Below are 12,915 nucleotides of genomic sequence, written 5' to 3'. Positions count from 1 at the left end.
ACTGTCCTATCGTCCTTGTTTAGGTTCAGCCCAACATGTCACTTTTATAGCCCAGCTATGTCGTGTAACCTCTTAGAGTGTGCACGCTTCAAGACACTGATGCACAATAGCCTTTAGGAACACAATAACATGGTTATTTACAGAGGGTTCAGTGTGTTCGTGAGTGATCCTGTGTAAACAGAGAGCATATTTATTTCCAGTGTATTTTTACCTACTTACAGATACAGGTAGCTCCAGCTGCTTTTTGTTATTAGAGCTATGCTAATCTGCCTAACAATGGGCTGTGTATGTCATACATAAGAGTGAACTGAAGCAACCAGTAATACAGACAGTAATGCTGAATGAGGCTGGTCTGCCAGCCATAGATTGAGAACAAAGATCTGAGACATCTGTGGTTTAAGTTAAGTTGAAAAAAGGCGTGACCATTGATCAAACATCTAGTTTCGACAGCTGCATGATGAAGTCACTCAGAAGCTTATTAAGTTACATAATGCTCAGTCGAAATTCTGCATTGAGCTGGTACAATACATATTTTTTCATATGTAAAGACATATTGTTGCTGTACCCTATAGGCAGTATAATTATGGATTATTAACAATGCGAAAATAAACAGATCTCTCTGTCTTTCAAACTGCTGTGCCTCTGCGTGTTGATTTTAATTAAGGCCATCCTTAAATTTCGAATTGTACAGCAATTATGTCATATTATGTTAATGAAAATTTGAATTAATATGCATTTGGATTACATAGTTGTAATATAAAGAAAATAGTTATAATAGTTCCAGTAAACTAAAATTTCTATAAAAAAAAAACAAACAAAAAAAAACAAATTTTACCTCAGTAATATTTTATGTGCTGGAAAGCATGTGCTACTGTACATTTAACTCCTTGCATGCTTGACACATGATTTAACAACATCTCTTAAATTAAACCCTTCTTGCCTCTTTTTCCAGCTCAAAACACCATCTTCTTTTTTAATCAAAGCTTTCTCTTAAAAACTCTGTAGATTGTCTTTAATCTGATTGTTTCCTTACCACTTTTCGTGGTGGATCACTACAGCATCACTCCTAATCCATAGCAGTCACATACCTTTCAGTCACAGACACATAGTCTACATCAGTGGTCCCCAATCCCAGTCCATGAGACCCGTTGTCCCTGCAGGTTTTAGATGTGTCCTTGATTCATCACAGCTGATTTAAATGGATAAATTAGTTCCTCAACATGTGTTGAAGTTCTCCAAAGGCCTGGTAATGACCTAATCATTTGATTCAGGTGTGTTGACCGAGGATGAGATCTAAAACCTGCAGGGACACCGGCCCTCGTGGACTGGGATTTGGGACCCCTGGTCTACATGTTTTCTAATAGTCTTGAAAATAAAGTGAATTAATCTTGGCCCATCACTTGCATGGCCCTTTAATTCTAATCTTAATTCAGGTATGTCATAATGTGTACCCTTGCAGACAAATACATTGAATTATGTATTCAATATTGAATATATTGAATCCTACTTGTTATTAATCTCTGGCTCTCTTCCACAGTATGTCTTTTGTCCAGTCTTCCTTCTCTCACCCCACCTGGTCGTGGCAGATGGCCCCGCCCCTCCCCGAGCCTGGTTCTGCTGGAGGTTTCTTCCTGTTAAAAGTGAGTTTTTCCTTCCCACTGTCACCATAGGGGGTCATATGATTGTCGTGTTTTTCTCAGTATGTATTATTGTAGGGTCTACCTTACAATATAGAGCACCTTGAGGCGACTGTTGTTGTGATTTTGGCGCTGTATTAAAAAACAGGAATTGAATTGACAGTCAGTATGAGCTTATTTTATTGGTTATCTGATCAAAATCTTCTTTTAACTAGTTTACATTTTTACTTTTACCTCTTATTTATTTACAGTTTCTCCCTCCACACTGTGCAGGGCCATACAGGCCTATAAAGACATGTATGGCCCTGCACAGTGTGGAGGGAGAAACTGTAAATAAATCAATAAACCAATCAATACACCCTTGTGTAACCTTCATATTTTTGTGTTATCAGTCATGTAGTTAAATAGATATACTATTTCCTGTCTGTTTTCACTTATTCAATATAAAGCTGCTGCTTGCAAGTGACACACTGATGAACTTCCCTTCCAGGTTATCTCTCAGAGGAATGTCTCTTATCTCTGTCTTCACACATTACTTTAGAAAATCAGCTTCATGAATCAGGCAGGTTTTGAAATGGAGGGACGATCGTGATCTATTTTTGAAAGCACAAGAAGTTTGTTTTGCTGTTGCTGACCTTGTTGCAGCTAAATTTGCTTATGACTGCAGTAAAAGTGGTTTGAAACGTAGTGTGTACTTTCGGTTCACCTGTGATCTTCCTTGTCTTATCAGAGCTAAATTGGGGACAATCGAGACAAAGAAAATCTGTGTGCCAATGACAAAGCCTTTACATGACTGAGCAAAGGTTAACTTCTTTTCTAATAAATCACAGAATTTTAACATGAAAAGGCTTTAACAGACATACCAGTTTTGTCGTAAGGAACTTCTAAAATATTCCATAGGTCATAAATTCTTGTATCCAATAAGGGTTCAAGGAGACATGCTAGCAGTGATATCACAAAAAAATGGGACTTTGCCTCAGGACCAGGCCGGCCCCCTACAATGTCACACTTTGCAGCCAACTAAATGTGAAGGTTACCACAACTTGAGCAACACATCGTCTTATGCTTGGTGGAATTGATGGACTTGTGACACCTGACGTACTCTGATCTACTCTGCAAGTAAGTTGAACATGTTTGTGCTTTGCAATGGGTTTATTAAAGGGGTACCTAATGTGTAAGACAGCGTTTTTAATCGAATGATCATATTTTCTAATAAAAGAATTAACTTTGTGAGCTACAAAAAAAATGCTAATAGAAAAAAAGTGCATAGTTTCTTTTACTTAATAATTGATAATATTTAAAAGACAAGAGGCTACGTTTATAAAAGTAAAGCTCACAAAATTCACAGAAAACAAAAGAGACATTCAGTTATAATAAGTGGATCCTAAATAATCTTTTATTATTATTATTACTCTAAAAACAAGGAACTAATTTGGAAAGACATTTAAAAACAAGCGATAGTGATATATAAATTGTAAACTGCAATGACTTAACAGCATACTGGATCTGTGTCATTTCAACTGTCTTGTAGAATTCCTCGAGGGTGGGAGTGGTCTCAGTTTTCTTAGACCTGACTGTCCTTGTCATTTGACATTCAGGGAACAGACTGATTGTTGCAGCAAATATGAGTCTAGCATTCCCCTACTTGTAATCCAAATACCTTTGCACTTGTTTTCCTGTTTTTTTCTGTGCATTAATTTAACATATACCAAAATGCAGACATTACCTTGACATAGTTTTCCATGGAAGACTTAGTAAAAAGTAGAAATAAGACAGTTCATCTTTTGGGCTGACATTTATTAAGCTGTCATGAACACTGATTTGAAGATGATGTTGATTGACACGACTGTACAAACATTAACATTATTTCATTTCATAATTAAACCACAGGAGATGTAAGATTAGACCTATTGAGTAGCCATTTATCTCGAGAGCAGATAAACAACAGCACGCAGCTCATTCAAATAAGTAATAAAAACACTCACTGGAAGGACATAGCTTATTGATCTGTGACTAAGATCCTGAAGAACAAAACTGGTAACAAGCTTAAAGCGGTGCCTTTGATTGTCAGGTGTCATTTATGATATCAATAACACCCGAAGTAGGCGTGTGTGCTGCAGACAAAAAGTGATAAAACCGTCTTGGCTTTGCCTTATTTTATGTGTTACTAAAAGAAGTAGGTGTGATTAAAGTTTGACATTTGAGGTAACATTTGGAGGTGAAAACTGTTAGAGGTTGTTGGTGAGTAATTATTTACCCTTTCGATAACAAACACAGATTAATAACTACACCGCACTAAGGTCAAGATTTTTGCTTAATTAACCGAGACTTAAGTTCTTAGGATTCGAGTGAAAAGTTACAGTAGCTGGCCTTAACTTTTTATGACTTTAATTTCTCAGAAGTCATTTGCACTCTGTTATCAAAACACTGGTCACTGCTCCCTGCTGGCCATTGTCACATCTGGAAGACAGCAAACTTGGCTAAAATTCAAAACTAAAGAGATTAGCCGAAGTGATTAAAAATTGGTTTTCCCATAGCTTGAGTTAATCTTGTTGGATGGTCGGGGCCTAATCTATATAAAGCAACAAAGTCTGTAACAGTGAGTAATTTAGCAAGCAAAATGTGTTAAAGTAAAGAAAAATGCACAAATAATACAGTAAAGGACGTATCATTATGAAAGAATTATGTCAGGCACTCAAACAGAATATTAAGCTTGACAGGATTAAAAAAAGACACACTGCGTAACATCTAACAATTCTGATCATTAACAGTTGAAAATTGAAATTGAAAAAAAAATTGATCCAACTAAGTTAATGCAATATTCTTCTTACTTAAATAACGGTTAAGTACAATAGGATCAGAAAACTAGTGTTTATGGAAGCTTGTTGAAATGGCATGAAATTGACATAGATCTGCCTGGTAACTGTTTTTTGGGCTTTTTTTCCCACTGGTAGAAACATACATGTTTGTTCTTTTTACCGTAAAACAAAGCTGGTGTTTTGTCCAAGACAAAAACAACATAAGAGGAAGAAAATGGCATACTTACAATATAACAGAGGAACATGCCGTGCTTACATAAGTCTGTGTAATTGCCCTAATAACAATTTGGTATCAATATGATAAAAATGGTTTTGGACCTGGATTATATCTGACCTCTCTTAATGTCTTATATAACTCTTTCTATGCAATTGATGGCTAAACTTAAACATTAATGTGTGCGTGCAAGTTACAATGCTCGGCTTGTGGTTTGATCATTCCCTGAACGATGACTGATTTATTAATTTTTTTCCCATATCTGTACTAATGAGTCTGACCAGGGGCGACCACAGCGCTATTTTTTTATGCCTAACTGTAGATTTATTAACTGGCTTATTTTCAGTGCTGGTAATTTAACAGAAGAACAGAAGAAAAATTCCTATTCACAATTGCACCTTTTTATAATGTGGTCATATAAGTGTTTATTGAAAGCTTTGTAATGGAACTTTTTAGTTAATCATCAGCCAACAAGAAGCAGGTGACCACGAGGTCTATTTTTTTAACACCTGCTCATTTACTGCTAATAGCCAAAGGCACAGAGTGACCGTGGCTGCTAAAACATGAAGGTTTTGAGTCTGCATCTACATTTTAGTCACATGTAATGAGTGGATGAATACATGACACGTTATTCAAGGTAAACTAAAAACTTGATGTTTTAGTCTGCATTTTCATGTCATCTCTGTCTTTCTGCAGGAGACTGAACTTTAGATTTAATCAAGATGAGCACAGAAAGAAGTGAGCAGGTCATTGATACCTGCTGCACCACAGTCCACACGCTGGGCAGGCAAAATGCAAAGAAGGAAAAGAGTCTCCGCTACATGCAAAAAGATGGCAAATTCCCTGTGATGTTTCAACAGGCCCCTGGAGACTGGACCACATATTGGATCGACATCTTCACCAGTCTTGTAGAGATCCGCTGGAGAATGATGTTCCTTATTTTCTCCCTTAATAATATTGTGTCTTGGCTTCTTTTTGGTCTGTGTTATTGGTTAATTGCCCATGTAAATGGAGACAGTGATAATGCAGATGACGATCTCTGTGTTTCAAATGTGCGCGACTTCACTGGGGCATTTTTGTTCTCAATGGAGACCGGGGCGACTATTGGTTACGGCTACAGGCATGTAACCGAAAACTCTATTGTAGCTATCATTGTGGTGACGATTCAAACTGTGTTTAGCTGTCTTCTTGACACAGTTGTCATTGGCGTTGTTGTAGCTAAGATGGCATCTGCTCGTAAGAGAGCCCAGACGGTGGGTTTCAGCAGATGCGCGGTGGTCAACTTACGAGACAGGGTTCTGTGTCTGTCATGGCGCCTCGGGGACTTCAGAGGTAATCACATCCTGGAGGGGGTCGTCAGGGTCCAGTTAATCCGCTATGTAAAACAGCCAGTGGGGTCACTTGTAATCACTTACCAGGACTTAGATATAGAGGAACGGGAGATTGTCCTCGCCACACCTACCACTATTATTCACAAGCTAGAGCCTGGCAGTCCCCTGTACAACATGGGTCCTGATAACCTGCAGGACAATCGCTTTGAGCTGGTAGTTTCTTTCACCTACACAGGGGACTCCACAGGAATACTCCACCAAACACGTGCTTCCTACACATCAGCAGACATCCGCTGGGGCCAGCGTTTCCAGGACATGCTGAAAATGGGCAAGAAACACTACAAGGTGGACTTCAGTCTTTTTCATGTGACCACATGGGTGCCGGTGCCTTTCCTCAGTGCAGAGGAATACAACAGCAGGGGACGTCCTGCAGATGGCACCACACTTATACCAATAGGGAAGAGAAACAGACACATTGCTCAGGTGAATCTTAACATCAATGAGGAGATGATCCTGCAAACATTTTTGTAGATGAAATGACAAAAGAAATCAAAATGAAATTAAAATGCAACTTTCACTGTTCCCATAAAGATTATGTGATAAGGTGAGCTTTTGTAAATATGTTTATAGCCAATGTAAAATCATATAATACAGCATTCAGAAATTCATGTTTGCTTCTGCCATGTAAAATGAAAGTGTAAGTGAAATAAACTGGAAAAATGTTCTCTTTGGTCATTTTAAAATGGGTTTTATTTCTAATTGCATGATAAAAATAGTACCAGTCATAAAAACTACTTTGAGTCCTGTGTATGTAATTACCTTTGTAGCTCTTTACCTCCCCCTTGTGTTCACCCACTCAATATTCCTGCAGTCCTAGAGATTTTTGTGCAGGTCAGAGATACAGTCATATCGTTCTCGCACAGTCACTTTATTTACTTTAGACTTAAACACCGATTAACAAACACCTTACCTTACCACCTTACCTACATTGTATTCCTGTGACCAGCGTCATGCATGTTTGTTGCTTGGTTCCAGTTTCACCGTGAAGTTTTAAAAGTGATGTACACTGAGTGTCCCAGTCTGCCAAAAAGTACATTAATAAATAAACTATAAATAAATAAGAACGATATAACCTCTTTTTGGACTAGAAACCTTAAACAGGCGCTGCAGCTTTCCATTGGTTGTCACTGCCACAGGGGCGGGGATATGCGCACGTGTTTTTTTATAGTCTGTCTTTTCAACCACAAATATCTTCTCTAGTATTGCTGGAGAGGGTTATGGCAGAATTTACAGCTCCACACGAGAAGCCAGGAAAAAATACTAACAGAACGTCGAGATTTAAAAAAGGGCAAAGTGCGCATATCTGGCGCACACATGGAACTTACTGCGACAAGAAACGATCCTATTTGCAGCCAAGGACTAACAGGTAGGTAAAAACATGTGTTGTGAGAATGTTCTGTGTAGTTATGGATGTGGGGACATTGGGAGTAGTTGAATGTGCGTGTTGATGTTAAAAACGTGAAAAATGACTTTTCACGGTTTTTAAGGAATAAAAAGTTTTGATCAGAAAGTAATACCACTTTCTGCAACAATATTATTGTTGTTGCAGTGTGGTTTCAGAGACTGCAGGATGTGAACTGGATGTTCTGCAAGGATTGTCTTTGATTTGAACTAAACTCTTAACTCTGTAGTTGGCGCGTGATAAACATGTTGTTAACTGTCTAATAAAAAAGGAAATAACATACAGCATACATACATATGTATATCTATTTAAATATCTATATCTATATATATATATATCGATTTGTGTGATGAAAAATAGACCACCTTTATGTAACCAGTTTCCATCTGCCTCAGCTGTTAGCTCTAAATGAGAACACATGCAAAACAAACAATCCCAGGTTGTGCAGCCTTTGGAAGCCTTTTCTGTCACCATGAAACAACCTGCTGTAATAAGTGATGTGATACTGAGCAGATAAAAGCTAACTGAGCGGGAAAGTACTGAATAGTGCAATAAGGAAGGAAGCTTGCAATGCACTCAGTGCAGGTTTATCAGGACTTGCAAAGCTGGAGACTCCATCCAAGTGTTTGAGTTTGTGTCCCACAATACACCAGTATAATTGCTTGTATAAGACTCCTTGCAAGTGTATGGGAGAAAACAAAATAAGATAAAACATTTAAAACTTGGAACAAGCATGGTTTAAATTTCCTGAAAATACCAAGTAAAATACATTGAAACCTTGAAACCTATTAAACAAAATGTTTTGGCATGCTTTGCTCTGTGTAAATGGTGCCTCATATTATGAGTGGCCTGTTGCTGTTTCAAGTTGACCCCACAATGACATCATAATAAGTTGAGAAAACAGAGATGATGCAGGGAAACCACGTCCAGCAAATCTTATCCCATGTGACCTTTGACAATATCCAAAACAATTTAAATGACTTGAATGACTATCGAAGAGCTTTGTTGTTGTTGTTTTTTTTAACGAGCTACAATTTCAGAGTTAAGAACAATCAGAATATTCACTGAAAAGGGCTCTGGACTTCATTTATGCACTTCAGATGTGAATCTCTGATGAGATAATGAGTTTTAAAAGTGGAGCAGTGATTTATTTTGGCACCACCAGAGCGTGTCTGGCTGTCCATAACCTTTTGTAGCCTGTGGTGTTGTATTTTAATGGACCTCTCATGCCACACACATCAAGTCAATAGCTTTTCTAATTTAGCTGTCCTTGTTGTTCTATTACATATAAAGCAAGGCTACTGCTTCATTAATTGTGGTTCAGGGCAACTCTGTATTCGCTCAGTAATGACATGTAATAGCTTGTGAATGTGCTATAGGTTTTTACATGCATGCAACATATGATTCTGTTATGTCTGTCCAGAGCTGCAGCTTGTAATGTATTTTTCTTTAAGAGATTTACTAGATTAACATGAACTTGATCTATAATTTGACTCCGTTCCCCAAGGAAGGGCCCGCCCTAATTAATACTTATATTAAGCAGTGTAAACATAATTTCCTACTTTGCCAGGTGTCTAATGCTTTCCTTCTATTACTGCTAATTTACCTAATCTGTTGACTGTGCTTTCTGACTGCTCAGTTTATGCATTTTCTGAGAGTATACTAGAATTGTGCTATTAACTTTAGATGTGCACTGCATTATTTATTTAACAGCTACCACACACCTAGCTGTGCTGATCTATGTTGTCTCTCTGTCTATAATTTCCACAGCCCACTTTACTAATGAGGTCCAAGCCAGGCATCAAAGAAGAGTGACCAGCCCTCACCAACAGTGCTCATCACTGGCAGAGAAGCACAGACCTAGTCTCCCCCGTCCCTCACAGGACTGAGTCCTGTTTCCCACTTTTTCTGCACAAGTTTGTCCTCAAGATCATTTAAAACTGTTTCTCCAACGCTTCTACCAAAAACTTAGACTGTTTTCCAAAGCAGAATCGGCCCAGCCCTCCCAAGAGGAAACTATGGGGAGTGTGAGAGGCCACCGTTACAGCATTGTGTCCTCTGAGGAAGATGGCATGAAGCTAGCGAATATTGCCATGCCAAATGGCTACGGCAATGGCAACGTCAACAAGGGGCATACGCAGCACCAACATCAGAGCCGCTTCGTCAGGAAGGATGGCCACTGCAATGTGCAGTTTATCAATATGAGCGAGAAAGGCCAGCGTTACCTGGCAGATATCTTCACCACCTGCGTGGACATTCGCTGGCGCTGGATGCTGGTCATATTCTGCCTTTCTTTCCTGCTGTCATGGCTGTTTTTTGGCTTTGTCTTTTGGTTGGTGGCTCTCTCTTATGGGGACTTGGAGAATGAGACGCAGATGTGTGTTTCCAACGTGGACAGTTTTACTGCTGCTTTTTTGTTCTCAGTGGAGACACAAACCACAATTGGCTACGGTTATCGCTATGTGACGGAGGAATGCCCCGTTGCTGTTTTTATGGTCGTCTTCCAAAGCATCGTAGGTTGCATCATTGATGCTTTTATCATCGGTGCCGTCATGGCCAAGATGGCAAAGCCCAAAAAGAGGAATGAGACGTTGGTGTTCAGTCACTATGCTACAGTGGCCATGAGGGACGGCAAGCTTTGCCTGATGTGGCGGGTGGGAAACCTGAGGAAGAGTCACCTGGTGGAGGCCCACGTAAGGGCCCAACTCCTCAAGTCCCGTACCACTGCCGAGGGAGAGTTCATCCCTTTGGATCAGGTAGACATTGACGTAGGCTTTGACAGTGGCATTGACAGAATTTTCTTGGTTTCTCCAATTACCATTGTTCATGAAATTGATGAGGACAGCCCATTTTATGAGCTGAGCAAGCAGGAGTTGGAAACATCAGAGTTTGAGATAGTGGTGATCCTCGAGGGCATGGTCGAGGCCACAGCCATGACTACTCAGTGTCGGAGCTCCTATATTGCCAGCGAGATCCTCTGGGGCCACCGCTTTGAGCCAGTGCTCTTTGAAGAAAAGAACTACTATAAAGTGGACTATTCTCGCTTTGACAACACCTATGAGGTGCCCAGCACGCCCAGCTGTAGTGCCAGGGAACTGGCTGAGAAGAAGTCCACTGCCTCTAGCTCGAGGAACTCCTTTTGTTATGAGAATGAAGTGGCTCTTGAAAAAGTTGAAATGGAGGAGGAGTTTGAGGAGGAAGAAAACATGGTAATGAGGGGTGTTGAGGTTTGCGCACTTGAGGACAGAAACACAGATGAGGTGTTAGACTCTGAATGCAACCTTGACTCTTTGCCTTTAGAGTCAAGGCCTTTGACGGCAGAATCAGAAATATGAACCCAGGTTAAAAACTGTCACAGGGTACGTGAAGCTTCATATGACTTGGGTCTCTATTGCTGTGTTTGAAAATACAGGGCAAATAAACCCTGCAATTTGAGTATGAACTTCTCAGTATGCAGAAGCTCTCACATGAAACAACACGTACAGACAAATGTGTTGTGTATGGTGAAAGTGGTGAGAGATTAACTGGTTGCATGGTGCCAGAGGAATAAAATGGGATCGATGCCTTCGCTAATACACACTGTGCAGTTTGTTTCTGTGCACAATGCAGAATATTATCCACCGTAAAACATTTGACTAGAATAGTCAGTTCATTTAATGACTAAATTTGCCTATTTAATCAATTGCGTATTCGTAGTTTGCACTTTTTGCATGGGGTTCATCTATGGTGTAATACCTCATCCTTGTGGAATAAATGTCACAAGGTGTGATTAGCTAGACTAATTTTATATATATGTAATTTTATACATATATAAAAAACAAGGAATTATTTGAATCACATGTTTTCATCATTCTTTGCAGCAACAACCCAAACCTATAAATTTCTAATCATACATTTAATGACAACATTTTTATTTAACAGGCTATAACATTTTTACAAGTTCAACCACCATTAAATAAACAAGGTATCATTTGTTAATGAGCTGGTCTCTTAGCGAAGTTTATTTGCAGTATTCTTCAATGTGTTGGTCTGAAAGCTCGATTGAGGATTAAAATTATGTCTTGCACAGATTACGGGCATAAGTACACTGCTGTCCTCAACCTATCATCTTGTCTATAGAGCATCTCTTGCAATGTGTGCCTTAACAGAAGTCTTAGTCCCAGTAGAGGCGCTCAGGTGGTTTGGCTTCGGCTACGCACACAATGCATTAGATGTAAAGCAGAAGAAGTAGCATTAAGATGTGATTCATTGTGCAATATACTGCCACTTCTTACAGGTCTCTGTGTTGTAATGTGCAATACTGTTCAGTGGTGGAAAGTGACAGGAAGCTCAACCTTTAGCCAAGGCTATGAATGTTGATGACAGCTGCTGCTAAGTTACATATTGTATGTCAGACAGAAATCTAGAAGCCAAAATGTATTATTTGTGTTTTAAAGCGTTTTGAAGTTTGCCGATGCAGCCTATAGTTTTATTTCTAGCTATAGACAAGCATGACTCTTGTCGGTGTGTTTTCCAAAGCTTTAGTGCACTTTCTTCCTCATTTGAGATTTTTCCTCCCAGTAAGAGCAGAAACTAGGTTATTTCCCTAAAAGCCAGATGTGCACATATTAATAAGAGGCAACTGTAACACATCTGTTAGTTAATTGGAAACTTGAACTGATCCTCATCTAACAGAGCTTGGCTTTTGAAACACTGAATTATTTGAATAGCTTTTTAACATGTTATTTTAACATCAGTGTTCTTGGCAACTTGGGAGATTTGCAGAATTTGGAATTTTTTAACCTTCTAGCTTCCTTACTGTGGGTCTTGTGAAGTTATTTGTCATTTCTGAATGGACCCCTGCTTTGTCTTATGAAAGATCAGGACTAATAATTCACTTACAATCAGAAATCCTGGCCGGATGGAGAGGGCTTGACTTCAGTCTTACGTAACATTAAGCTTTACCTATTACTCTAGGAGTTATTATGACACATTCGAGCGTGGATAATGTCAGTGGATGCCAGAACACTGTAATGCTTTTTTGGTAAGGAAATCTCACATGGGCACTTCTCCTGTCTTAGATTTTTATTTTTCTACCAGGGTCTTCCCACCTTCCTGCACAAACCACAGACTGAACAGATTTTTTTTTTATCTTTTGTAAATTATAATGCAAATACTGTATTCTGATATTGCAGTTGTTGAAAACAGTTTGTCCTTTTTTCAATAAAAAAATTAATAAAATGAAATCATTGTGAAGTTGATGCATTAATTGTAAATCATGGAGATATTGTGTCTGCATAATCTTGTGATCTGACTAACTATCCATCCTGCTCTGTCGCTTTTCCCAGCAAAACTTTATAAAGAGCTGTGTGGTGCTGTGACCCAAATTTCCAGCTGTCAAAGCTAACACCATCAATTTCTGTATTTCAACAAACTGATCCACTCCACTTCTGTGAAAGCCCACAGTGGCAGG

General features: G+C 39.0%; 2 protein-coding genes across 2 annotated transcripts; both read left to right on the top strand.

Annotated features, from left to right (window-relative positions):
- The first annotated feature begins 2,575 nt into the window (after positions 1-2,575).
- On the top strand, positions 2,576-6,802 carry LOC102304702 (inward rectifier potassium channel 16-like). The gene is made up of 2 exons (XM_005936148.3): positions 2,576-2,756; positions 5,367-6,802. Exon 2 carries the CDS (start codon positions 5,393-5,395, stop codon positions 6,530-6,532), a length of 1,140 nt encoding a protein of 379 aa, XP_005936210.1. The 5' UTR covers positions 2,576-2,756; positions 5,367-5,392; the 3' UTR covers positions 6,533-6,802.
- Positions 6,803-7,234: 432 nt separating this feature from the next.
- On the top strand, positions 7,235-12,698 carry LOC102304397 (inward rectifier potassium channel 2). Its single transcript, XM_005936147.2, has 2 exons — positions 7,235-7,427; positions 9,234-12,698. Exon 2 carries the CDS (start codon positions 9,482-9,484, stop codon positions 10,796-10,798), a length of 1,317 nt encoding a protein of 438 aa, XP_005936209.1. The 5' UTR covers positions 7,235-7,427; positions 9,234-9,481; the 3' UTR covers positions 10,799-12,698.
- Positions 12,699-12,915: the final 217 nt, after the last annotated feature.

The sequence above is a fragment of the Haplochromis burtoni genome, unplaced genomic scaffold, assembly GCF_018398535.1.
Source record: "Haplochromis burtoni strain Fernald_Lab_line unplaced genomic scaffold, NCSU_Asbu1 Contig_209, whole genome shotgun sequence".
Classification (NCBI taxonomy): Eukaryota; Metazoa; Chordata; class Actinopteri; order Cichliformes; family Cichlidae; genus Haplochromis; species Haplochromis burtoni.
The sequence above is the reverse complement of the archived record's forward strand: the minus strand, read 5'-3'. Positions and strand labels throughout refer to the sequence as shown.

Bases quoted from the DNA above. Each gene is read 5' to 3' on its own strand.
- LOC102304702 (XM_005936148.3), top strand. From the start codon at position 5,393: ATGAGCACAGAAAGAAGTGAGCAGGTCATTGATACCTGCTGCACCACA.
- LOC102304397 (XM_005936147.2), top strand. From the start codon at position 9,482: ATGGGGAGTGTGAGAGGCCACCGTTACAGCATTGTGTCCTCTGAGGAA.